Source organism: Neoarius graeffei, chromosome 26, assembly GCF_027579695.1.
Source record: "Neoarius graeffei isolate fNeoGra1 chromosome 26, fNeoGra1.pri, whole genome shotgun sequence".
NCBI lineage: Eukaryota > Metazoa > Chordata > Actinopteri > Siluriformes > Ariidae > Neoarius > Neoarius graeffei.
This window is the reverse complement of record NC_083594.1, coordinates 51,186,311-51,213,931: the sequence shown is the minus strand read 5'-3', so window position 1 is coordinate 51,213,931 and position 27,621 is coordinate 51,186,311. Positions and strand designations below refer to the sequence as shown.

At 45.4% G+C, this 27,621-nt stretch overlaps 1 protein-coding gene across 1 annotated transcript in view; it reads left to right on the top strand.

The window, feature by feature from the left end:
• Positions 1-27,621, top strand: part of suclg2 (succinate-CoA ligase GDP-forming subunit beta) — a 198,436-nt gene that overhangs the window by 72,401 nt on the left and 98,414 nt on the right. The window contains exons 3-9 of the mRNA XM_060909907.1: positions 6,950-7,049; positions 7,242-7,332; positions 10,152-10,304; positions 10,502-10,591; positions 14,285-14,381; positions 17,718-17,879; positions 25,128-25,270. Coding sequence (XP_060765890.1) covers positions 6,950-7,049; positions 7,242-7,332; positions 10,152-10,304; positions 10,502-10,591; positions 14,285-14,381; positions 17,718-17,879; positions 25,128-25,270 — 836 coding nt within the window. The remainder of the gene's footprint in view (positions 1-6,949; positions 7,050-7,241; positions 7,333-10,151; positions 10,305-10,501; positions 10,592-14,284; positions 14,382-17,717; positions 17,880-25,127; positions 25,271-27,621) is intronic.

The following is a 27,621-nucleotide window of genomic DNA, read 5'->3' as shown; positions in this document are numbered from 1 at the left end:
CTGAATTGATTATTTGTCCGATTTTTCTTTCTCGAGAGCAGACTTTTTTTCATCCTGCTACAAATGTGAAACATACTTCAGCGAGGTCCTTTCATGGCTCGTACACCTCAAGAAAACTCTCCCCGCATTTCCCACCCTGAATCTACTTTAACCTTCAAGATGAGTCAGCAGGAGGCGCTACCTCGATGTTGAACCCTGGGGGGAAAAAAATGGCGTTTTTGACACGAAATATGTTTATAATGGAGTGTTTGAGTCGAATTTCATCCTGCAGTCTTGGCACACACCATGTACTCTGTAAGAGCTCGGGTCTTTAAAAGCACGTCAGTCACAGACGACACTCGGCTGGAGATTGTTATGGCGAGCAGGTGGACAGGTATAACAAGGCCTCAGCTGTCAGTGCCACAGCAGCAGTTTAAGAGACGATGACCCCCCCCCACACACACACACCCTGTATAGTCCAATTTATCAAGCCTGTGTGTGTGTTTTGAGCTGAACGGCATCGTTAGACTCGCCGTCTTGTTTCCTGCTCTGTTGTACAAAGTGCAGCCGGTGAGCTGGAGGATCAGATGGGTCGGGCTCTCACACTCTTACCGCTGTCTGTATTCTGTCATCCACCAGTAAATTACACTTACACACACACACACACGGGCTGACTGATGATCAAAATGAAAAGCAACAGGGTTCAAGAGTGACGCGCTCTGGGATTTCACACTGCTGCACCCCAAATACCTTCACACCCAACCGAACAGACCATACGAGACTCTTCTGTCCATTTTTCCACTTTCTCCATCATCTCTCAGTCGATTTCTTATCCATGCCATCCCTGCATCCATTCACCAATTTGTCTGTCCATCCGTCTGTCTGTCCATCATCCATCCCACCCCTTACACTTCCCTGGGTTATCTGTCAGTCCGTCTCCTATCCATCACTTCGCCCATATATCCATCTGCTCTCCCCATGTGTCTGTCTAGCCGTCCATTCACTCACTCTTCCATCTGTTTATGCATCAGTCCATTAATCTTCCATTCATTCCATCCATCCCTCTACCCACTCATCCATTTGTCGCATGCATCCAACCATCAGTCACCATCCATCCATTTCCCAAATGATCCATCGAAACACTGCCTTGGACAGCTGTTATTCATCTGTCATATCCATCCATCCATCCATCCATCCATCCATCCATCCATCCATCCATCCATCCATCCATCCATCCATCCATCCATCCATCCATCTAATCATCCATCCATCTAATAATCCATCCATCCACTTGTTTATTCATTGATCCATCTAATCATTCATCCATCCACTTGTTTACTCATTCATCCATTTAATCATCCATCCATTCATCCATCTAATCATCCATTCATCTATTGGTCGCATCCATCCATCCATCCATCCATCCATCCATCCATCCATTTGTTTATTCATCCATCCACCCATCCATTCATCTCTTGCTCACATCCATCCATCCATCCATCCATCCATCCATCCATCCATCCATCCATCCATCCATCCATCCATCCATCCATCCATCCATCCATCCATCCATCCATCCATCCATCCACTTGTTTGTTTGTCCATCCACTCCTCCATTCACTCATGTATCTGTACATTTATCTATCCATCCATTCTCTCATGCCCTCACCCATCTAACCACCCATCATTCACTCATCCATCTATCCTTCCTTCTGTATTTCTCTGACTTGCTCCCACCGAAAGAGCTTCTGGGCACCAACAGGCTTGTGCACTTTCCATCCCCTTTGCCCTTTCTGCAGTCGTACGTTTTGAGTCGCGTGTCTTTTGTGTTCCATCGTAATCCTGAAGCCTCAGTAACTCGTCCCATTGTATCTGTGCAGATGGATCGACACAACGATAGAAACTGACTTCACTTGGCTGAATGATGTTTCTATTCATCCCGGTTTGTGCTGCAGATTTTGATCATAACTGTCTGGAATTATGATTTTTTTTTTTAATAAACGACAGCCTGTGAGGAGTGAAATTAGAGCGACAGCTTGGGTTTTTCCCCCTCTTGTTCATCCTGAAAAGCTGACATATTAATATCGTGCTTTGTTGTGCTCGACATTATATATCCTCGGGTATATGAGATTTGACTCCATTTGTGCCTTGATGAGTTGCGTCGTCGTCCCACGCACGCATGAAATCTGTGACCAAAATAAAATCATGATCACTTCATGTTAGCTCATCCATCCATCCATCCATCCATCCATCCATGCACTTGTTTGTTCATTCATCCATCCATCTTGGTTCTTTTGAAATTGTTTCAAATCTACGGCATTTCTGCGAAGAGCAGAGTAAACACAACACTTACCTGAGGAGGGGATTTAATTAAGCTGCGTACATGTTCCAACTTTGCCACGTTCCTCCGATCTGCTGTGATGAGGCCATTTTAATAATGAATCAGATGAGACGACCACAAACCAATTAGCTAGTGACATTTGAAGAAACAGCCAGGAGCAGAGCATACGGACGGAGACCGGCGTGTTCTTTACTTAAATGCCATGTTGAGTTTGTTAGAGATGCCCTTACACACATAATATGTGTGTGGGTGTCGGGTGATATTTTTTTGCCCGTTTCTAAAGCTCCATATTGTCGCCTTCGACTTGTGGATATGGATATGCAGAATAAGTTCATTTCATATCCTGGATGAGTAAGGACTAAAGCACTTTGTTCCATGCTCTCAACAACGTGGTGGTGCGAGGCGACCCGATACAAAGCAGATCACGTCCAGATGATGTTCTATTCCTTTGACACCACAGCAGTTTGCCAGCACGTTGTAAATTTTATCCATTTGTAGCTACATTTCATCTCCATGAAAGGTCCAGCAGCGACGTTCTGCTTTATTGCTAACTGTGTCGACACTGGAGATCAAAATCGGACACCAGAATGCTTCCAGAAATGCTGAACGTCACCCAAAATGCAGCTGGAACTCCAGTCAGAGATGAGGTTCAGAAAAAACGCCAACACTTTCCAACCGATCAGAGCTGTGTTGCGGTGCAATGCCTTCAGAGATGACACAATGCTTCCAGAGCAGTTCAGGGTCAAGAGCTTTGCTCAATGTGGTGACCTTGGTGGTGATGGGATTTGAACTCCTAACCTTCTGATCTGTAGCTCTGAATCTTCTCCATGGATTCACAACAGTCTTAGAATCTTCTCATTCATGGATTAAGTATTATTGAGGACCGTTATTTTATTTGGAGGCACTATTCCAGCAGATAGACGGATTCTTTTCAAGAACGCGAAATCTAAAGTGACGATTAATCAGATGGAAGTTTCATCGTTTCATGACGCTTCATCACTCAGCCAGCATCGGATTCAGTGTCCCGTCTAATGAACGCTGCACGCAAAAGAGGTTTCGAGATGATGATGATGATGATATAAATAATACGCAGCTTGTTTAAATGCCACAACGTTTAAATTGGAGCCGCTTTGATCGCTGTGTCTTGTCATTTTTAAGTCACGTCAATCCAGGAGATTTGCTTCGTTTTTAAATTGCTCAGGGGCAGGGGTCAGTTTTAATCAGCGAAAGCCAAGTTTATTTTTGGCGTCAGGCGAACCACGCTTCAGGCACGTCAGACATACGCACTCTGTCCACTTCATTAGGGAAAATTAGTACTCCTGCACGTTTGATGAAATTATCCAACGAGCCAATCATGTTGCAGCAGCACGATGCGTAAAATCAGATCAAGCACTTCAGTGAGCGTTCACATCGATATGTGGAAATATCATGGATATAACGAGTTTTGGAAATTTTCACTCGTGACAATCACGGAATGGTTTGGAAAGCAACAAAAAAGCATTTTGAGTGTCGGGTTGTAGGCGGAAGTTCTTTGTTTTACGGGAACTCCAATAACTCGACGACCGTGACGGACAGAGAAGTATTTAAGAATGTACAACAGGGCAAATCTCGAGGAGGATGGGCTACAACAGCACATCATCACGTCAGGTTCTGCTCTTCTCAGCAAAGAACGGGAGTCTGAGGCTACAGTGGGCACGGCACGGAGACTCCTCCAAGAACCTGGAGGACTCTGTGAACATCTGAGAACTTCCAGACAGAAAATAACCCAAGCTCTGGATCGAATCCGGGATTAGTTCATGAGATTCAGACTGTTCTCTTCGCTCTTCAACATTCTGCTTTTCCCTTCTTCACCTGTTCTAGACTTCTGTCCAGCTTGACTGTCTCTTTATCTTTTCTCTCTGTCTCACTTTCTCTCCACGAGGCATTATTTCCATGTGACTCTGATTTCTCTCTCTCTCTCTCTCTCTCTGTCTCTTTGTGGCTGCTTCGGGACAGGCAGGGCAGGACAACGCTCGTGCAGAATGAAGCGCAGCCAAGCACACTGCTGCCATCGGTAAATAAGCTTCAAATTAATTTGAGCTCATTAATTGGAAATTGCTTGCCTGGGGATTTCTGTGTTATTCCAATTACTTCCGATGCGAGCTCAGATGTAAGGACGTTAGATTTTTTTTTTCCCCCTTTTGCGTCCTTAAGAAAGCGGAGGAAGGGGACGACAGCGAGGGGACAAAAAAGAAGACCCGATTTGTTAAGGGAAGAGAATGCCAGTGATTTTTCTGACCTTTCAGGAGACCTTCTTGTGCTTTGGCTCAGTATTTACATTGATTCCGTCTCTGGAAAAACAGCACAGGACAAACTCGGGGGGTCCGAAGTCCTGTTTCTCCCAATGCTTTTAATCAGTCACAAACAGATGGGTATTGAAAACAAGCTTTCAACCTGACGGCCTTTAAACTCGGCTCTGCATGCTGCTGTACATGCGGCAGCTGCGACATCAATGTTCACATGAAGCAGCTAATCCAAGTGGCTTGAACTCGTAATTCGTTATTTTTTTTTTCATTTCCATCTTAATTTCTTGATGCAGAAATGGGCATTGAAATTATTCATCAGGGCAAAGGGGCAGAATTAATAAAGAACACCATTACCAAGGACAATATAAACACACAGACGTGTCCGTCATCCGTAAAGCCTAGGTCACAACCGGTCTACGGTCTACGTGCAAGAAACGCACGGAGGGCGCGCGTGTGACATGCTGATTTTCGAGCCGTAGACCGGCCGCAGAGGTTCTTTGTCATGTCAAACAAACTCTACGGGCGCTTACGTTTTTTTCAGGTTGCAAGACAAACTTGCGGCCAACGTGCGTCTTTCTCCACGAACAAAAAAAACGCAGCAATTTGGGAAACGCCAAAAAATCGTACGTCCGGTTGTGACTTACAGTAGGCTTAACCGGACATGAGTGCAGATTATTTTCTGTAACAGCACAGTCATGAAGAATTAGAGCTTCGAGATGATAAATAATATTTGGAACGTCCATGAAGCAAGTTCCGGTTAGCGTTTACGCTATAGCAACTATTTAACAGTTATTCCACGAAATTGAGTTGGACATGAGCTGACAGCCGACAAGGTGCGTAGCTACTGTGTAACCGAGTTGGCTATAATCCATGTATGACGAGATTTGAGTAGAATAACTGTTTTGTTCTATCCACGTTCACTGGATTTTGAGAAATGGAGCATTTTGCAAATTCAATAAATAAAAACTTTATACAAAACATCCGACAAAATAATTTCCGATTGGAATGTAAACAAACTGGCGAAATTACAGGAGCAATTTGTGAAAAATGCGATAATTCTTGAAAAACTTTTACGAAGATACGTTCTTACCATCAAATACTTTTAATTCCATGTTTTATTGCTTTTTTTTTTGTATTTTTGGGGGTTTTCTTTTTCTTCTTCTTTAGGGTTTTTTGGTGGATGGCAAACCAACTTAAAGGTGCATTACCGCCACCGACTGGGCTGGAGTGCGGAACGGGAGATATTGGGGGGGGGCTATATTATTTTAGCAATTTCTGTTTTTCTTTCAAATTCTTGATCATTTTTGGAATTTTGTTTTCATCCTCACTTGGTTCAGCAACATGCGCCGCCATTTCGTTTTTCTCTCCTCACGGTATTTGCGCTGATAGCCTAGTAGTAGAGTAGCCAATCAGAGCACGCGACTGCTCATATCCAGGGAATGTGGATGGAATAAAAACACTTATTCCCTCACTTCTTCAACAACAAAAAAAAATATGCAGCTTGTTCCCAAATCGTTCAGTTGGTGAGCATGAGATCTGGTGAATGCGACAGTCGTATCATTTTATAATTTCCATTGTAATTCGTGAAATCATCAAACCATATCGTGAGCCCTCGTGCCTTCGAGTCGGAGCGGAGTCATTCTGGAAGAGACCACACGCTTCAGCGGGATAAAGGGGAGCATTGAGAAGAACCCCAGGGTCGCTTCGCACTTGCACTGTTCTCTTTAAGGGGACGAAACGAGCAAAACCAGACCAACAAATACATTTGAAACAGGATCTATATGAGTGGTAAAAAGTCCTCCTCAAGGACCCAACTGTGGCGTCCTTGGCAGTGCTGGGATTTAAACTCATAACCCGATGATCATTTACCCTGAGCCATCAGGTCTCTTTGAAAGTTCTGGACCACTCTTCTTTTTTGAGTTCATGTTCGATGAGTTGGTCAGGAAGCTGGAGTTCTTGAGTCCGTTGTTCTTCCATCTATCGATCCATTCCAACATGGTGGTTTTGGGAAACGCATCAGTACACTCCGTGTTGAGTTGGGTGCGCCTCTGGATGCTCGTTTTTGCCGACGGCTTTGTGTCTTTTTTGACTTTGGGTTGAATGACGGGGATTTTAGCATCTTGGAGTCGTGTGGGTTGTCCAGATGTCACCTGTCAGTCAGAGCTTGGACAGGTTCCTCTGAGCAGCACGCATTTCTGAAGGGACATTTGACCTTTTCAGACCTTTTTGAACCACTAACGTGTGCTTTTGCTTTCCTCTCCATGAGCATTTTCTCGATGTAGGGAGCTTGTATTTCTGCCTTTCGCTTCCTATTGATAACTGCTCTCTCTGTCTGTCTTCTCAGACGCGAAAGAAATCGTTCTGAAGGCTCAGATCCTGGCAGGGGGCCGAGGCAAAGGTGTGTTTGACAGTGGCCTGAAAGGTGGAGTGCACTTAACCAAAGAGTGAGTGAATTCATGCTCTGGAAGATTGGAGACCTTGTGTTCTCTCTCTCTCTCTCTCTCTCTCTCTCTCTCTGTCTCTCTCTCTCTCTCTCTCTCTCTCTCATGTCTGAGCCTCAAGCCTCCATCTGTTGCACAATTTTTATTGTTTCTTTTCCTTTTTTCTGCTCTCTAACCCATTTCATGTGTTTCCAGCCCGGCGGTGGTGCAAGAACTGGCCAACAAGATGCTCGGATTCAACCTGACCACGAAGCAGACGCCGAAAGAGGGCGTCAAGGTCAACACGGTGAGTTCGCCTCCAGGAAGCAGGCGCTGCCGTCTTCACATTCGATCTTTTTACTTCACTGCTCATAGTCCGCTCTTCCATTCCATTAAATTAATGACCGAGCTCGGGCTCAGGTTGTGAAAAAAAAATCCCATTAGCATGTGTTTTTTTTTTTTCCCTTCTCTCTCACCTTGTCCTTTCTTTCGTAGATAGACGAGACGAGACACGCTGGCTTTGAAGCCTATTCGTTTTTATTCTATGTTAAAAAAATAACTAGGATTTTTTTTCCCTTTTATGAAAACGCGTAAAAACCCAAAGCCATTGAAGAGCCTGTGTGTCATCTTTCTGTCACTAACAAGCCACTGGATCACTGATTTTCTCTCGTTTTTTTTTTCCCTCCCCAACTCATTCTTTGCACACACTTCTGTTTGTAGCACAGAAAATGAAAACACACACACGGCTACATTTACAGGTAATAAATGCTCGGAGCTGTTAGTGTTGGCGTGCTTTTGTTCCTCGTTTCGCGGCTGTGTGAGAGATGAGGTTGGAGCGTTGTGTCCCTGCACGCACCACTCTCTGATCCCATCAGCCTGCTGGAGGAACGGAACAAAACGAGCCTCACGTTTTACTCTAATTTATCTGTAAACTGTGAACGTGAAAGTGTGGGGAGCCGAAAAACAAAAACCTGCTTGTCACATTGATGTATGTAATTTTTTCTTTGTTGTTGTTGTTCTCGGAACTTAGTCACCTAAACCTTTTCAAAGTGTGTTCTTTCCCAGTATTCAAATGAGTTGATTTAACCAAACAAACAAAAAAAAGCATTCGCGAACAGAAAAAGTCACTGAAGTGCTGATAAACAGGAAAACGAACCAAATCTTGCATTCTGGAACCTTGGCTTGGCTGTTGCATGTTCTGATGGAATGTGCTTCATATGTGTGGCTCAGTTTTAGGAAAGGAGGCGTGGTCTCGGTAGCTCCGTCCTCGTGTAGGAGGTGTGGTCTCGGTGGTTCGGTTCTAGTAAAGGAGGTGTGGTTCTGTTGGTTCCGTCCTAGTCAAGGAGGCGTGGTCTCTGTGTCTCAGTCCTAGTAAAGGAGGCATGGTTTCTCTCGCGGTCAGCCCTAGTCAAGGAAGCGTGGTCTCTATAGTGGTCAGTCCTTGTAAAGGAGGCGTGGTTTCTGTAGCTGTTAAGCCACATAAAGGTCTCTGTGATGGTCAGCCCTAGTAAAGTAGGCGTGGTTTCTATAGCGGTCAGCCCTATTAAAGGAGACGTGGTCTCTATAGTGGTCAGTCCTTGTAAAGGAGGTATAGTTTCTGTAGCTGTTAGTCCTAGTAAAGGAGGCGTGGTCTCTCTGGCTGTTGCTCCTAGTAAAGGAGGCGTGGTCTCTCTGGCTGTTGCTCCGAGTGAAGGAGGTGTGGTTTCTTTGGCTGTTGCTTCAAGTAAAGGAGGCATGGTCTCTGGCTGTTGCTCCTAGTAAAGGAGGCGTGGTCTCTCTGGCTGTTGCTCCGAGTAAAGGAGGCGTGGTCTCTCTGGCTGTTGCTCCGAGTAAAGGAGGCGTGGCCTCTCTGGCTGTTGCTCCGAGTAAAGGAGGCGTGGTCTCTCTGGCTGTTGCTCCTAGTAAAGGAGGCGTGGTCTCTCTGGCTGTTGGTCCTAGTAAAGGAGGCGTGGTCTCTCTGGCTGTTGGTCCTAGTAAAGGAGGCGTGGTCTCTCTGGCTGTTGCTCTGAGTAAAGGAGGTGTGGTCTCTTTACTCGGAGCAACAGCCAAAGGAGGCGTGGTCTCTTTGGCTGTTGCTCCTAGTAAAGGAGGCGTGGTCTCTTTGGCTGTTGCTCCTAGCAAAGGAGGTGTGGTCTCTGTAGCTGTCAGTCTGAGTAATGGAGGCATGGTCTGTATAGTTGTCAGTCTTAGTAATGGAGGTGTGGTCTGTGTGGCTGTCATTCGTTGTAAAGGAGGTGTGGTCTGTGTGGCTGTCATTCCTCGTAAAGGAGGTGTGGTCTGTGTGGCTGTCATTCCTCGTAAAGGAGGTGTGGTCTGTGTGGCTGTCATTCCTCGTAAAGGAGGTGTGGTCTGTGTGGCTGTCATTCGTTGTAAAGGAGGTGTGGTCTGTGTGGCTGTCATTCCTCGTACAGGAGGTGTGGTCTGTGTGGCTGTCATTCCTCGTAAAGGAGGTGTGGTCTGTGTGGCTGTCATTCCCCGTAAAGGAGGTGTGGTCTGTGTGGCTGTCATTCCTCGTAAAGGAGGTGTGGTCTGTGTGGCTGTCAGTCTTTGTAAAGGAGGTGTGGTCTGTGTGGCTGTCATTCCTCGTACAGGAGGTGTGGTCTGTGTGGCTGTCATTCCTCGTAAAGGAGGTGTGGTCTGTGTGGCTGTCATTCCCCGTAAAGGAGGTGTGGTCTGTGTGGCTGTCATTCCTCGTAAAGGAGGTGTGGTCTGTGTGGCTGTCAGTCTTTGTAAAGGAGGTGTGGTTTCTGCAGCTCAGTCGGAGTGAAGGCGTGGCCTCTGTAGGTGTCAGTCATGGGGAAGGAGGGCTGTCTGTACCTGTAGGTGTTGATGAAGGGGGTGTGGCCGAACTGCGTTCCTGTTCATGTCCGAGAGTATTTACTTTAAAATTGCTGCAGGATTGGTTTCTGTGGGTGCTGTGTGTGTCGTCTTGGCCAGCAGCCGGAGACTGATTAATGACGGGAGTGTGTGTAGCAGGGGTGGATCGGAGGCCTGTTAAGAGGCTGTAATTGTGTTGTCATTCTCTGTTTCCACAAACACAAAGCCACTAGTGAGCTGTCACCGTGCCAGTCGCTTTTTTCCTTGTCCAGATCCACGCTTTAAAAATGTGCGTCTCCGTGGTTGCAGGTGATGGTGGCTGAGGCTCTAGATATCTCCAGGGAGACGTATTTTGCCATCCTGATGGACCGCTCGTGTAATGGACCCGTGATGGTGGGCAGCCCGCAGGGGGGAGTGGACATTGAGGAGGTGGCGGCCAAAACACCAGAGCTTATCTACAAGGTACACAGACACGCACACAATTTCCCTCTGTCTGTCTGTCTGTCGAGCAGTCTGTCAGTCCGTCCATCCGTCCATTTCTCTCTCGTGTGTGTGTGTGTGTGTGTATCACATCCTTCACTGTTAATATGAACATGCACTCTGTATCAATTCAGTCCCTCTGATGGTCTCTCTCGCTTTCTCCATCTTTCCTTCCACAGGAAGTCATCGATATTTTCAAAGGTGTTCGAGACGACCAGGCGCTGCGCATGGCAGCTAATTTGGGCTTCAAAGGGCCACTGGAGAGGCAGGTAATGGAGCAGTTGGAGTCAGAGCGAAGCACCAAAACAACACGCACCCAGACACGGCTGTTGCGCCAATACTCGGGGTAAACGCTGTGAATACAGGGCTTTAGTGGGAACATCGCCGATCCACAGAGACATCAGTAGTCTGTGCGGCGTTTATTTCAGCTATAAATGACTCACTGATGTGCCGTAACTGCAGTGGCTATAAACGATAAGCCCTGATTTAAATCTTCACTGGGCTTTAAAGACATTTAGAGGTTATCTCCATCTCACGTCTGCCAGAAAGTGATATATACGGCCAGCTCCCGACCTCCACGAGCCATCTCCTGCTTATTTTAATTCTTCTTCTGTTTTTTTTTCCCGTCTTCACCTCCTACACATTTTTTTTTTTTATATCTGTTGTGTCTGTCGAGTCGCATCGTATCAACTTAATTCCATGTTCTTTTTTTTTTTTGATGATTCAGTGAGTCAGTGTTTGTATAGATCAACTCAAAAGAAAACTATTTTTCCATCTCTTTCAATTTAGATATTTGCTTGGTAAAAAAAAAGATTGAAATTGATCCAGTATCGAGTTAGAAACCTATAACCAGCAACCGCAGAACAGTTCTACGGTGTAATCCGACAGGGCAAACGCCTCTGTCAAAGTGAGGTGCTTGTTTTCGCCGCTGACGGCATCATGATGTTATTATAAGTGTCTGACAAGATGGAAAGGAGCCCTACAGAGATGCATCTGTGTCTGTTTACCGCAATAATTGTGAAGAAACGGTTGAAAACGACTGTTTCTGCACTCTTCCCGTCTCTGACGCAGCCCCCATTCCGTGTCTGGAGTTGATTAATAGCATGTTTTGTGATGTTTACGAAGGACAATTTGTGAAGGAGTCCATTTCCAAAGTAATGCCCCGATATGTAGCTGGCGATGACGATGTGAACGAGTGTCTGATTCCACGGAGAGGATCCCTACCTTTTTTAACGGGTTCTGAACACAACACTGGGTTCAGATGTCCTGTGTGTATCTGTGCGCACACATTGGCGTGTCTCTGTGTTCATCCATTGATTGAAACAAACCTTCACGTCGATGAATCTGAGAGTCAAAATACTTAGACACACAGGCCACGCCTCCTTTCTTGGTACCGATGCACACAAGCCACTCCTTCATTGGTAGTAGGCACTCAGGCCACGCCTTCTTTATTGGCACTGATGCACACAGGGCATGCCTCCTTTATTGGCACTGATATGCACATAGGCCACTCCTCCTTCCTTGACACTGATATGCACACAGACCACGCCTCCTTCCTTGACACTGATATGCACACAGACCACGCCTCCTTCCTTGACACTGATATGCACACAGACCACGCCTCCTTCCTCGACACTGATATGCACACAGACCACGCCTCCTTCCTTGACACTGATATGCACACAGACCACGCCTCCTTCCTTGACACTTATATGCACACAGACCACGCCTCCTTCCTTGACACTGATATGCACACAGACCACGCCTCCTTTCTTGACACTGATATGCACACAGACCACGCCTCCTTCCTTGACACTGATATGCACACAGACCACGCCTCCTTCTTTGACACTGATATGCACACAGACCACGCCTCCTTCCTTGACACTGATATGCACACAGACCACGCCTCCTTCTTTGACACTGATATGCACACAGACCACGCCTCCTTCCTTGACACTGATATGCACACAGACCACGCCTCCTTCTTTGACACTGATATGCACACAGACCACGCCTCCTTCCTTGACACTGATATGCACACAGACCACGCCTCCTTCTTTGACACTGATATGCACACAGGCCACGCCTCCTTCCTTGACACTGATATGCACACAGACCACGCCTCCTTCTTTGACACTGATATGCACACAGACCACGCCTCCTTCCTCGACACTGATATGCACACAGACCACGCCTCCTTCTTTGACACTGATATGCACACAGACCACGCCTCCTTCCTCGACACTGATATGCACACAGACCACGCCTCCTTCTTTGACACTGATATGCACACAGACCACGCCTCCTTCCTTGACACTGATATGCACACAGACCACGCCTCCTTCCTTGACACTGATATGCACACAGACCACGCCTCCTTCCTTGACACTGATATGCACACAGACCACGCCTCCTTCCTTGACACTGATATGCACACAGACCACGCCTCCTTCCTTGACACTGATATGCACACAGACCACGCCTCCTTCCTTGACACTGATATGCACACAGACCACGCCTCCTTCTTTGACACTGATATGCACACAGACCACGCCTCCTTCCTTGACACTGATATGCACACAGACCACGCCTCCTTTCATTGGCACTGATGCACAAAGGCCACTCCTCCTTCCTTGACACTGATATGCACACAGACCACGCCTCCTTCCTTGACACTGATATGCACACAGACCACGCCTCCTTCCTGGACACTGATATGCACACAGACCACGCCTCCTTCTTTGACACTGATATGCACACAGACCACGCCTCCTTCCTCGACACTGATATGCACACAGACCACGCCTCCTTCCTTGACACTGATATGCACACAGACCACGCCTCCTTCCTCGACACTGATATGCACACAGACCACGCCTCCTTCTTTGACACTGATATGCACACAGACCACGCCTCCTTCCTTGACACTGATATGCACACAGACCACGCCTCCTTCCTTGACACTGATATGCACACAGACCACGCCTCCTTCCTCGACACTGATATGCACACAGACCACGCCTCCTTCCTCGACACTGATATGTGCACACGGGCCACGCCTCCTTCGTAGACACTGGTATGTGCACACGGGCCACGCCTCCTTCCTCGACACTGATATGTGCACACGGGCCACGCCTCCTTCCTCGACACTGATATGTGCACACGGGCCACGCCTCCTTCCTCGACACTGATATGTGCACACGGGCCACGCCTCCTTCCTCGACACTGATATGTGCACACGGGCCACGCCTCCTTCCTCGACACTGATATGTGCACACGGGCCACGCCTCCTTCCTCGACACTGATATGTGCACACGGGCCACGCCTCCTTCCTCGACACTGATATGTGCACACGGGCCACGCCTCCTTCCTCGACACTGATATGTGCACACGGGCCATGCCTCCTTCCTCGACACTGATATGTGCACACGGGCCACGCCTCCTTCCTCGACACTGATGTGCACACAGACCACGCCTCCTTCCTCGACACTGATGTGCACACAGACCACGCCTCTTTCCTTGACACTGATGTGCACACAGACCACGTCTCCTTCCTAGACACTGATGTGCACACAGGCCACGCCTCCTTCCTCGACACTGATGTGCACACAGGCCACGCCTCCTTCCTCGACACTGATATGCACACAGACCACGCCTCCTTCCTCGACACTGATATGCACACGGGCCACGCCTCCTTCCTCGACACTGATATGCACACGGGCCACGCCTCCTTCCTCGACACTGATATGTGCACACGGGCCATGCCTCCTTCCTTGACACTGATATGCGCATGGGCCACGCCTCCTTCCTTGACACTGATATGCACACAGGCCATGTGTGTACATAAATTCACAGTAATCCATTAGTGTGTGTGTGTGTGTGTGTGTGTGTGTACGCGGGGGGGGGAGACAGATTGTTTGTTTGCTTCCCCCTAATCTCTCTGTACGCATCTATCCCAGGCTGCAGATCAAATTAAGAAGCTGTACGATCTCTTCCTGAAAGTCGATGCCACTCAGGTGGAAGTGAACCCACTTGGCGAGACTCCCGAAGGACAAGGTGGGACGCTTTAGCATTCTGGTGTGTGTGTGTGTGTGTGTCTGTGTGTGTGTGTGTGTGTGTGTGTGTATGTATGTATGTGTGTTGTTTGATCAGGAGAAAGCAACTGTCTGCATTCACCACTGGATATGGTTGTGAGAGACTGTGTTTGAGACGTGGGTAAGGTACAGTTGCCAGGTATGAATCCACAGGGATCCAGAACTTTTTGAGGAACTGGAGAGTTCCTGAACTATCCAAAGAGCTCAATTTCTTGGGCGAGTTCCTGGTTTACATTTTCATCCAGAGATCTTGTTTATTTGGCCTTTCAAGTCAGTACGTTGTCTCTGAGAAGTTAAAGACGTTTCTCCATTCCACTCCACTCCACTTCAGTGACCATTAATTAATTTCATAATTCAGCAGAAGTAATGAAGAAGGTCTGCTTCGTGTCGCAGCGTCTTTAAGATTAAACTCCAAGCTCAGTTACAGGTTGTGCAGAAGGTTTGATGGAGAAATGGTGTGGGGGGGACTGGTTGCACTTTGCTCGCACAGCTGATGAAGGACTTTTGTTCGAAATGTCCTGTTTTTCTGGAAACTCTGCATGTGACACTCAACTTTTATGACATTACCGGAGTACACTGCAGTTACTTCCTCGAAGAATGAAATGGATGACAATGAGGAAATGCGGAAAATGCTGAAATTGCGAGTGATCAAAAAAGGCAGCTCTATAAAGCAGGATGAGGTCGCGATGGGAGATGGAGATGAGCAAAAGACATTGGAAGAAAGACAGATGGCAAAATGCGGAAATGGAAAATGTAAAAAAGGAGAAAGCATCAAATCGAGTTTAGTCGAACAGGAGAGATGGAGTGAAAGGGGATGAAGTGAGAGAACTCTAAACGCGACTCCGATTAGAGCTGCTTTCTCCATCATTCTGTTCCTCATCCCCTCATGGCATGACTGAGAGCAAGCAGGAGTCTTGTTTGGCTTTCTGAGAGACGGAGTGTTAGCGTTTGACTTTCCGGATAAGCTCGGGGACTTCTGTACTTCAATCTCCATCCTCCTAACCGCATTACTGCCCCAAAATGCATGAATGATCACATGGAACTGCACAGCAGCCATTAAACCACACGGCCGTTACTGATGGCACCTCCAGGGGTTGTGATTTAGAGCAACAAGACTGATCACAGGACGAGATGGGAAAATGAGAGGCCTGATTTACTGCTTCATTGTCATTTTAACGAGGCTTTGGGAAGGTTAATTACTGTTATGTGGAATATTTCGGGATGAATAGAGAGATGTTTTTGTTTGCATCCAAAGGAATGTGCGTGAGGTGTGAGGGAAGGTTCCTCACCACTTAGGTGGGGTTTACATTAGACCGTATCAGCGGATCATCAGATTAACGTTTTTAAAAAAGATTAGCGTGCACACAGCAACGCCAATACACGGATACGCTAATCACATGACTAATTCGGCACGTAAGTTGAAATGTGTCAGTGCGGCTCATCGCTTCCTCCTCAGCGGCTGCGCTCCAAATCACTCCGCCCTGAACAGCGAGTGCCCTCTGGAGGGTGCGCACTCCGGCCCTGCGCAGCTCACAGAGCGCGCGAGTGAAGCGCACGAGCAGTGATTCGGGACTGAGCCGCTGTGCGCAAGTCACTTACCACTTGCAAGTGGAAGGATGGCAAGCCTAAAGACAATCATAACTACACAATGGGCAGTATTTGCATCAGTATTTGCAGTATTTTCATACTTTTATACTCTTTAATGAAAGGTGATACAAGGCGGAAGTCCGCGCCGTTTTTCAGCAGTCGCGTCACATGACCAACGCCAGCGAATCAGGAAGGTGGATGTTACAGTGACATTGTCCAATGACGACGCCAGCTAGAGCTCAGCACAGCGTATCCGCGTATTCTCAATGTTTACACAGCACCGGACCAGACACGATCTAGATTGAATACGTGGGCCCTGGCGGATTCCCGTTTCCAGGCGGTTTAATGTAAACGGACAGTGCATCCGCGAAGAAAACGAGACAGATACGGTCTAATGTAAACTTGGCATTAAATTTACCGTATTTTCTGGACTATAGAGCGCACCTGTATATAAGCCGCATCCGCTCTATTTAAAAAAAAAAGATATACAAGCCACACCGGGCTATAAGCCGCAGATATCTATGTTGAAAAATTAGATATTTACTGCATGTACAGAACGATTTTGTACTGTAAATGTACATGTATGTACCTGAACAGATTCTTTCCGAACAGTGCCTTTTAACACGGCAGCAACTTTGCTGATTAAAACGGAACAGAACCAAGAGAAAATAACTGGTATTTATTTACCTTCATTTCTCCTGTGTTTGAAACCACGAGTCACTTTAATCATCTTCGCTGGATTTGAAAATAATTACCAGTTAGTAATTTGTCGTGCGTGTTCTATCTGCTAAAGATCTGCTAATTCTTCTTTGTATTGATTTTTCGTCTATCTTATTTTTGATTCTACTTCCGGTTAGAGCGCCCCTAGCGGTGGAAGAAAAATCCACAGAATAGCCGCACCTTTGTATAAGCCGCATGGTTCAAAACCTAGGAAAAAAGTAGCGGCTTATAGTCCAGAAAATACGGTAGTTTGCTTTCAATAGCGGCTCGTAGAGTTTGACAAATTCAGTCATGTTGTTCAGGAACGTTCGCTAACATGGATATTTTTTCCATTAATTGTTGTACTCCCTTTTGATGGAAATATGTCGGATGAGGTCGTGTTATTGGCCGTGTGTCATTTCTTACCACCTGCATGACAGCAAAAATGTCCCAAAACTCAGATGAAGTCACGTATCGTGCAGATGGAACCTCGAATCATCGCACCGGTTAGAACGAACAGAAGGTCCAAACTCTTGACTTTTTTTTTTTTTTTTTCCCCCCCTTTGCCAAGGATGTAATATTTTCGGTGCGGTTTTTCTGGAAGTAGGATCACGCAAATCCTCCCGACCCGATTTCCATCAAACTTGGTGGAAAGGTGTACTGTAGCATGGGCCAATGAAGAACCCATTACATTTTGGAGTGGGTACAAGTAAAGGGGTGGATCCACAAAGCTTTCACTAATTTTGCGAGATACGGCATCGGTGCAGGTCTGCGCTCTCCGAGTGCCATTCGAGTTGTTTATAAATTACAGCTGCCTTCGAATAAAAAAACGACAAGCGGAAAATTTATTCAGGGTGCATTAACTGTGGAATGCGATTTGTTCGTCACGGGTTGTTCACATGCACCCCAAGTCATTTAAAGGTCCTGTCGGTACACTGTTACCCCAGCAACGGATGTTTTGACCATGTCCGTCAGAACAGAAACTGAAATTCGTGCTCATGCTTTTTCACAGTTGTGTGCTTTGATGCCAAAATCAACTTTGATGACAACGCCGAGTTCCGACAGAAAGACGTCTTTGCCATGGACAACACGGCTGAGAACGACCCCATGGAGACCGAGGCAGCCAAATACGACCTCAAGTACATCGGCCTGGATGGCAACATCGCTTGCTTTGGTGAGTTTGTTTTTTTTGTTTGTTTCTGGGGGAAAAAAACCCAAGCAGATATTAGAAGTTCGGTGGAAAAACGCCTTCAGCTTGTGAACCTTGAAATATTTGATTTTTCGTCATACATTTGGCAACACAATGGGCACATGGTCATAAGAACGACTCGATATTTCCGCTGAGATTTCACTCGTCTTCATTATTGAGGTGTTGCAATAGTATTTATCGATACAGCCTATTGCTTTTATTTGAAATGACGAACTATCGGGAAGATCCAAGCACACAGCTGAGTAACTCAAGGTTAAAAGTCTTGGTATGGTGGTCAGAGGAGAGTGTTTCTTTGCCAGTCCTGGGACTTGAACTTAGAACCTTCCAACCTTTATGATAGTAAATGGAAAGGTTATGGATATGAATAAGCTCCAACCCCAAATTGAAAACCTTTCAGACAATAGAACTGTTAAAGTATCTTCATCTCATCTCATTATCTCTCGCCGCTTTATCCTGTTCTACAGGGTCGCAGGCAAGCTGGAGCCTATCCCAGCTGACTACGGGCGAAAGGCGGGGTACACCCTGGACAAGTCGCCAGGTCATCACAGGGCTGACACATAGACACAGACAACCATTCACACTCACATTCACACCTACGCTCAATTTAGAGTCACCAGTTAACCTAACCTGCATGTCTTTGGACTGTGGGGGAAACCGGAGCACCCGGAGGAAACCCATGCGGACACGGGGAGAACATGCAAACTCCGCACAGAAAGGCCCTCGCCAGCCCCGGGGCTCGAACCCAGACCTTCTTGCTGTGAGGCGACAGCACTAACCACTACACCACCGTGCCGCCCCTATCTTCAACTCTTTTTAACCAAATTATTTGTGGGCTAGTGCACATCTCACTTTACCTCGCTCATTTGCACTATTCCGCACTACCTCATCTTAACAGCTGCTAGTTTGTTTATACTGCTTATTTCATGTTTACCTGCTATACCTCAAGTGCCCTTGACTGTTTGTTTATTTGAACCAATTTGTGTGTGTGTGTGTGGATATGAGTGTTTAGTCTACGTCTAGTTCATATCTAGAGTGTTTATACTGTTTATATTGTCTGTTTGGGGCGGCACGGTGGTGTAGTGGTTAGCGCTGTCGCCTCACAGCAAGAAGGTCCTGGGTTCGAGCCCCGGGGCTGGCGAGGGCCTTTCTGTGCGGAGTTTGCATGTTCTCCTCGTGTCCGCGTGGGTTTCCTCTGGGTGCTCCGGTTTCCCCCACAGTCCAAAGACATGCAGGTTAGGTTAACTGGTGACTCTAAATTGAGCGTAGGTGTGAATGTGAGTGTGAATGGTTGTCTGTGTCTATGTGTCAGCCCTGTGATGACCTGGCGACTTGTCCAGGGTGTACCCCGCCTTTCGCCCGTAGTCAGCTGGGATAGGCTCCAGCTTGCCTGCGACCCTGTAGAACAGGATAAAGCGGCTACAGATAATGAGATGAGATGAGATATTGTCTGAGTGTTTAGTCTTTGTCTAGTTCTTATCTAGTGTTTACACTGTTTATATTGTCTGAGTGTTTAGTTTATACTGTTTATTTATACGGTTTATATTGTTTATCTGAGTGTTTAGTCTATGTCTAGTTCCTATATAGAGTGTTTATACTGTTTATATTGTTTGTTTGTTTGTTTGTTTTCAATTATTCTATTTTTATTTTTATTTATTGCATTACCTGTTTGCACCGTGGGTCAGAGAGGACTGAAATTTCATCTGTGCTGTATGTCGAGCATGTATAGCATATTTAACAATAAAGTTGACTTAACTTGACTTGATTAGTCACTGATACGGATTAATAATCCTTTTAGTATAATTCGTATTAATAATTCATTTACAACCCCAATTACAAAAAAGTTGGGACGCTGTGTAAAACACAAAACAGAATGTGAAGATTTGCAAATCATGGAAACCCTGTATTTCATTCAAAATGGTACAAAAACAATATATCAAATGTTGAAACTGAGAAAGTTTATTTTTGAAGATATGCTCATTTTGAATTTGATGTTAGCAACACGTTTTAGAAAAAGCTGGAACGGGCAACAAAAGACTGAAAAAGTTGTCATGCTAAAAATTTTATTTGGTTAAATGGCAACAGGTCAGTAAGCTGATTGGGTATAAAAAGAGCATCCCAGAGAGGCGGAGTCTCTCAGAAGTAAAGATGGGGAGGGGTTTATTGCTCTGTGAAAGACTGTGTGGGTAAACAATTCAAGAATAACGTTCCTTAATGTAAAATTGCAAAGAATTTGTGGATCACATCATCTATGGTCCATGATATCATTAAAAGATTCAGAGAATCTGGAGAAATCTCTGTATGCAAGAGACAAGGCTGAAAACTGACATTGGATGCCTGTGAGCTTCAGGCCCTCAGGAGACACTGCATTAAAAGCAGACACATGTCTGTAGTCGAAATCACTGTATGGGCTCAGGAACACATATTAAAACTGCATGGCTCTGAAGTAAAAGAGTCCGGGTGCTAAACTGGCCTGCCTGCGCTCCAGACCTGTCTCCCATTTAAAACATTTGGTGCATTATGAAGCACAAAATATGACCGAGGAGACCCCGAACTGTTGAGCAACTGAAACTGTATAACAGGTAAGAACGGGACAATATTTCTCTTTGAAAACTACTGCAATTGATCTCAGTTCCCAAACGTTTCGAGTGTTCTTCAAAGTACAGGTGATGTAACACAGTGGTAAACACGCCCCTCTCCCAACTTTTTTGAAACGTGTTGCTGACATCAAATTCCAAATGAGTATATAATTTCCAAGAACAATAAAAGTAAAATCTCTCAGTTTCAACATTTGAGATGTTGTCTTTGTACTATTTTCAATGAAATATAGGGTTTCCATGATTTTGCAAATAATCGCATTCTGTTTTCATTTCCAGTTTACACAGCGTCCCAACTATTTTGGAATTGGGGGTGTACAATTAACCAGAACTCGATACAATCCAAGCACAAAACAAGGCAAACCTCAAGGACTCAACGTTGGTTCTTCTTGGATTTGAACTCCTGGTCACGATCTCCGAACAGAATATAATATTCGTCAGTGAAATTCATCCTCTGCATTTAACCCATCTGAAGCAGTGAACACACGCACACACTCAGAGCAGTGGGCAGCCACACCAGAGCGCCCGGGGAGCAGTCAGGGGTTCGGTACCTTGCTCAAGGGCAACTCAGCCCAAGGCCGCCCCACGTCAACCTACCGTAACTGCATGTCTTTGTGGGGGAAACCGGAGCACCCGGAGGAAACCCACGCAGACACGGGGAAAACATGCAAACTCCGCACAGAAAGGCCCTCGCCGGCCGCTGGGTTCGAACCCGGAACCTTCTTGCTGTGAGGCGACCGTGCTAACCACTACACCACCGTGCTGCTCACATATGTGTGCAGGTTTGGTATTATTTTTGCATGAATCACGCAGTTCGTTGAATAATATTGTGACATCCTTCACGATCCCTGTCGACTGGGTGAAAGGAAGAAAGCCTCCTTCCTTAAGACAAGCCAGGATAGCTTTTAGCAGATGAGTTCTGTTTGAAAGAAAGCAGGACACGTTTAGTGTGTTCTCACCAGTTTCAAAGAGCCTCGTCATGAGGGGTTTTATTTAGGTCTGATCTAAAAATGTAACTTTATTAAGGCAAAACCGAATGGGTTGGACTTCTGATGGAGCCTGCCAGAAGGGATGACTTCCAATTAGAGTGAAAGACCTCGAACAAGGCAGATTGACTGAGAGATTGTTCTCTTCATCATTAAAGCAGCTTCTCCGTTGACATAAGACATAAAAAGCTTCTTTTGTGAAGTGTTGAGCGAAAGAGATGCCAGAAAGCATGAGAATCTCTCTCTCTCTCTCTCTCTCTCTCTCTCTCTCTCTCGCACACACAGAAGTGGCAGTTTGTGTGTAAGTTTTGAGAGAACGCTCCCCCCCCAGCTTGGTTCTGGAGTTCTTGCCAAGCTTCAGCCTTTCGTCTGAGAAGCAGGAATTAGCCGCAGGAAAACACTTGAGCGCTTGGCTCTGTTACAGCACGGACTAATTAGGCAGGCTCAATGGCCCAGCTAATGCTGCAACTGTTACTGTCGCTGATGTCCAGTACTCGTTTAATCTAATTCACTTATCCATCTGTTTGCCAGGATGACTGAGGCTACATCCACACGACAATGGCAACGAGATATATATTTTTTTAAATATTGTGTCCACATGGGCAACGGATCAGTAAAATATCAGGTTCATATGGCAACGCAACGCTTGCTGAAAACGATGCAATACACGTGCCACACCTCTACGTGCGCTGTAAGACGGTCCCATCGGAGACACCAGAACAATAGAAGAAGTAGATGCATGCGCATAAACCCCTTCTTCTGTAGCATCAGCCACATAAAGTTTTGATTATTAATCAGTAGCGTAAAACGAAAGACGCGGAAAGAGGAATGAACGGGGGTAGATGGAAGCCGGTACGCCAACATTCTGATATCCTCCAGAATTCTTTAATGGTCCGGAATAAATTGAATGCTACACGTTGATGGATTACTTTGTTCTTCTATGCCCTTTTTGAGGAATGTATTGTCGGACTTAAACCAACATCTGAAGAGGTGAGATCGCTCCTTTTTTTTCCTATTTTTGCTGGTGGGATTGTTTTTGTTTTTGGAAAGCGCACGGGCGGTGCGCGGTTTGGTTATACTCAGTACTTCCGCGGTGTTTGGACTAAATACTCTGCCCTAAGGGCTATTCTCTCTCTCTCTCTCTCTCTCTCTCTCTCTCTCTCTCTCTCTCTCTCTCTCACTTTGCACCATTACACAATAAATATTCACGGTGAAAATATTTTGTAACCGCGTTTCATGAACCAAGTTATAGGATTTGCTGACAACTCGCATCGAGTTCGTTACACTTCTACCCGGCATGAAGCACTGACAGTCATGTGGTTGTGACGTCATCATAAACAAATCCGTTCTACTCATCCAGACGACTTCGCAACGGGGCCGTTGCCAGATTTTTCCACTCTGGAACCCGTTCTCAAAAGATTTCGTTTTGGGGCACCCAAAACGCCGGTGCCGTGTGGACGCCAGGCCGAAACGATAAACAATTTTATCAGGTTCACCTGAATCCGTTGCCGTGTGGACAGGGCCTGAGAATTAGACTTGTGTGATGTGTAGTTCGCACTTGGTAGAGTAATTGTTTACCGTGTTTTACAGACTCCAGGATGCATTTTGCTGTGTAGCTTTTGCTGTGAATTATACAGGCTTGTATTTGTGTAACTATGATCTCTCCGACCTCTTAGTGTTGGCGTTTTTATTGAAGGCATGCTATTCCAGCTGTTACAGTTGTTTTCCTGTTTGAGTTTTTAAGTTTCTTATTTCTGTTTTCATTTGAGTTTTTGTTTGAATTTACTTTTGAGTTTCCAATTTGAGTTTTTTTTTTTTTTAAGTTTCTTGTTTGTAATTCTGATTTGAGTTTCAGTTTAATTTTTTATTCAAACTTCCTGTTTGAGTTTTCTGTTTTGGTTTTAATTTGCATTTCTTGTGTTTCTTTTTTGAGCTTCCTATTTACATACGGTACTGTTGTATCTAGTTGAGTTTCCTGTCTGAGTATTTGAGCTTTCATTTGGTTTCATATTTGAGTTGTTATTAGAGTCATTTTTTTGTTTCCTGTTTGAGTATTGAATTTTCCTGTTTAAGTTTTCATTTGAGTTTCTTGCGCTTCTTATTTGAGCTTGAGTATTTAGTTAAATTTGCGATTTGACATATCTAGTTGAGTTTCCCCATGTGAGCTTTCATTTGAGTTTCCTATCTGCGTATCTGAGCTTTTATTTGGTTTCCTATTTGAGTCTTTATTAGAGTCATTTTTTTTTCCTATTTGAGTATTGAATTTTCCTGTTTAAGTTTTCATTTGAGTTTCTTGTGCTTCTTATTTGAGTTTTTAGTTAAGTTTGCGATTTACGTAAATAGTTGAGTTTCCCATTTGAGTTTTCATTCGAGTTTCCTGAGTATTTGAGCTTTCATTTGGTTTCCAAGTTGAATCTTTATTCAGGCCTTTTTTTTTTTTTTTGAGTTTACTGTTTGAGTTTTTCATGCATGGTGGTGTCGTGGTTGTCACTGTCACCTCACAGCAAGAAGGTTCCGGGTTCAAACCTCATGGCCGACAAGGGCCTTTCTGTGTGGAGTTTGCACGTTCTTCCCACGTGTGCGTGGGTTTCCTCCGGGTGCTCCAGTTTCCTCCACAGTTCAAAGACATGCAGGTTAGGTAAAATACCCAGCCACTGGAGTTGTACAAGCCAGTGTGTACTTGGTGCCGGTCTCAAGCCCAGATAGATTGGGGAGGGTTGCGTCAGGAAGTGCATCCGGTGTAAAACTTATGCCAAATCAAATATGCGGAACAGATCCGCTGTGGCAATGCTGAATGGGAGCAGCCAGAAGAAGATAATTTGAGTTTTTATGAGGTTTTTTTTTTTTTTTTTAGTTTCATGTTTATATTTGAGTTTATTTCTGATTTTAAATAGGTGCGTTACTCTTGTAGGTACAGGAGTTTGCCAGTTTATTATTAATGATTACAATAGGCATGCTCGTCTAGCTGTTATATTCAAGTTCATTGATGTAAGAAAACAACTACATTTACGAAATTGAAAAAAGTTTTGACTTCAAACACCGCAATATAATGACTTCAGTTGGATATACCTGCAGGTGTAATGGTGGGATAAAGATTGTTATTAAACTCTGGAACAAGAGGGGTCTCGAGAGTCAATACCAACATTTATAGAAAATAATAACAGTCTGGTGCCACTTCAACAACAAATCAGCTTGTGTGTTTAATAACAGGATTGAATGAGGTCTGTCCGAGTTCCTAAAACATGCGTCCTTCCTACGTTACCATTTATTGCAAACTATCAGAGATGTTTCATCAGTATGTTCAGTTTTATCAGCTCAACGTTTTTGCAGTCTAGTGTATCTGTGGTGGTGTTTGTGTGCAGGATTATTTTTGTGCTCTTTCACCCTGTGCGTTGACATTTCCAGCTCATGTTTTTTCTTTTTCTTCTACATACAGTGAAGAGTCCAGTTCCATGACCTCATCTGCCCTGCCTGCATTTTATAAATTCACGAGTATGAAAATGTTTACGGATGTTAGATAGCGTGTTCTTCTTCTCATTTTCTAACTGATTGTTTCACAGGTCTAGAAACTATGTAGAACAACCCCACATGGATTAAAAAAAAAAGAGCATTAATTAATTACGTCTTTCCAGTCAATGGTGCTGGCCTTGCCATGGCGACATGTGACATCATCGACCTGCATGGTGGGAAACCGGCAAACTTCCTGGACCTGGGAGGAGGAGTGAAGGAGAACCAGGTGTATGCAGCTTTCAAACTGCTCACTGCTGATCCCAAGGTAAGAGAACCTCCTCTGAACTAATGATGGCTATTGGGGGCTATTAGAGGTCAGGCATTGATGTCAGGCGAGGCATTCCAGATCATCCCAAAAGTGATTAATGGGGTTGAGGTCAGAGCTCGGTGCAGGACACTGGAGTTCTTCCAATTCAACCTTGGCAAACCATTACTACACTACCGTTCAAAAGTTTGGGGTCACCCAGACAATTTTGTGTTTTCCATGAAAAGTCACACTTTTATTTACCACCATAAGTTGTAAAATGAATAGAAAATATAGTCAAGACATTTTTCTGGCCATTTTGAGCATTTAATCGACCCCACAAATGTGATGCTCCAGAAACTCAATCTGCTCAAAGGAAGGTCAGTTTTATAGCTTCTCTAAAGAGCTCAACTGTTTTCAGCTGTGCTAACATGATTGTACAAGGGTTTTCTAATCATCCATTAGCCTTCTGAGGCAATGAGCAAACACATTGTACCATTAGAACACTGGAGTGAGAGTTGCTGGAAATGGGCCTCTATACACCTATGGAGATATTGCACCAAAAACCAGACATTTGCAGCTAGAATAGTCATTTAGCACATTAGCAATGTATAGAGTGGATTTCTGATTAGTTTAAAGTGATCTTCATTGAAAAGAACAGTGCTTTTCTTTCAAAAATAAGGACATTTCAAAGTGACCCCAAACTTTTGAACGGTAGTGTCTGTAGAGCTTTATGCACTGGGGCATTGTCGTTCTAGAACAGGTCTGAGCCTCTTAGTATTGTTTTTGTACGTAAATGAGCCCTTATTCTCGCAAACTCGCCACTCATTCCTTAAAACTCATCTATCCTCTGTTATTCCTCATCACTCAAACCTGAGAGTCTGAAAACCAAGCTCCTGTTCACAGCAAGCCAGAACGTTCCGTCCGTGCAGCACCAATAACCTGCGCCAAGCCGCCTGATATGACACGGCAGCGCGAGCCATTTGTTTATATTCACCATCGTCTCACATGTGGTTACACCGCGCATTAATTTTGCTCAGTATCCGAGCGCACATCGACGTCGTCAGCCCGGCTTACAGAGACGCGTGTCGCCGTATCTATCCCTTCTTTTGTTTCCTCTTGCGAGCCCAAGCAGCCAGGTTTAATACGTGACTGCTGTCCTGAGAACGATGAATTTTAAACAGCCTCTCACTGGCTGATGTATTATTCTGCTCAGATATCTAAGGTGTATTTATTATTTTTTGTCATGCATGAATCCATCACAATGCACTCGGGGGGGGGAACCTGGTAAAGGAAGAGACAGGAAGTGGAGTTTCTTACATCCTGTCCAGACCATCTATCTCATCCGTTATTTTCTCAGACAGGCCTAAACTAAAGATGAATGTTGTGTATGTTTAAGCAGTTTTTAATGATTTATAGTGCACCACTGTTTTGATGCAGAATGAGGAAGAGTTTGATGTTGGCCTCCTTTTTTTTTCGTGGTCTCATCTCTCATTTTTATTTCTCTCTCTTTATCCTGGTCCCTCTCAGTTTAGGGATTTGCATTTCACAGGAGCATTCTGTGCCACCTCTCTCGTGTGCTGGGAATTTTAATCAGAATGTTAATTATTCTGTCTCGAACTAGATATAATCTGCATTTGCATTCCTCTAAACTTTGTGGAGCCTTTGCTTTTGCACTCTAAAATTTCTGGCCCATCATCACTCGGAACAAGCTCGGTCCAATCAGCGACGTTCACCAATAAGGATGGCTTCCAACTCTCTTTGGATCGGTGCAGAGTCGAAGGCTTTTTTTTTGTTCCTCTGGCCGTGGATTGACCTGAGATGTCTGATGGTGAGAGATTGGGAGGAGGCTTGCAAAGGAAATGGAGGAGGAAAAGGGAAGGGGCACAGCAGAGGGTCGTGTTGTAGTCAAGACCACTTAAACCGAGACCACGTCATGACCGAGAGCAAAGTGTATCAAGACCAAGACAAGATGAAGACTTTGAGGGGTTGAGACCAAGTCAAGACCAAAACCAAGGTAGGGCGAGACCGAGTCAAGACCAGAACCAAGGCAGGGTGAGACCGAGTCATGACCAAAACCAAGGCAGGGCGAGGCCGAGTCAAGACCAAAACCAAGGCAGGGCGAGGCCGAGTCAAGACCAAAACCAAGGCAGGGCGAGGCCGAGTCAAGACCAAAACCAAGGCAGGGCGAGGCCGAGTCAAGACTAAAACCAAGGCAGGGCGAGGCCGAGTCAAGACCAAAACCAAGGCAGGGCGAGGCCGAGTCAAGACCAAAACCAAGGCAGGGCGAGGCCGAGTCAAGACCAAAACCAAGGCAGGGCGAGGCTGAGTCAAGACCAAAACCAAGGCAGGGCCAGGTCGAGTCAAGACCA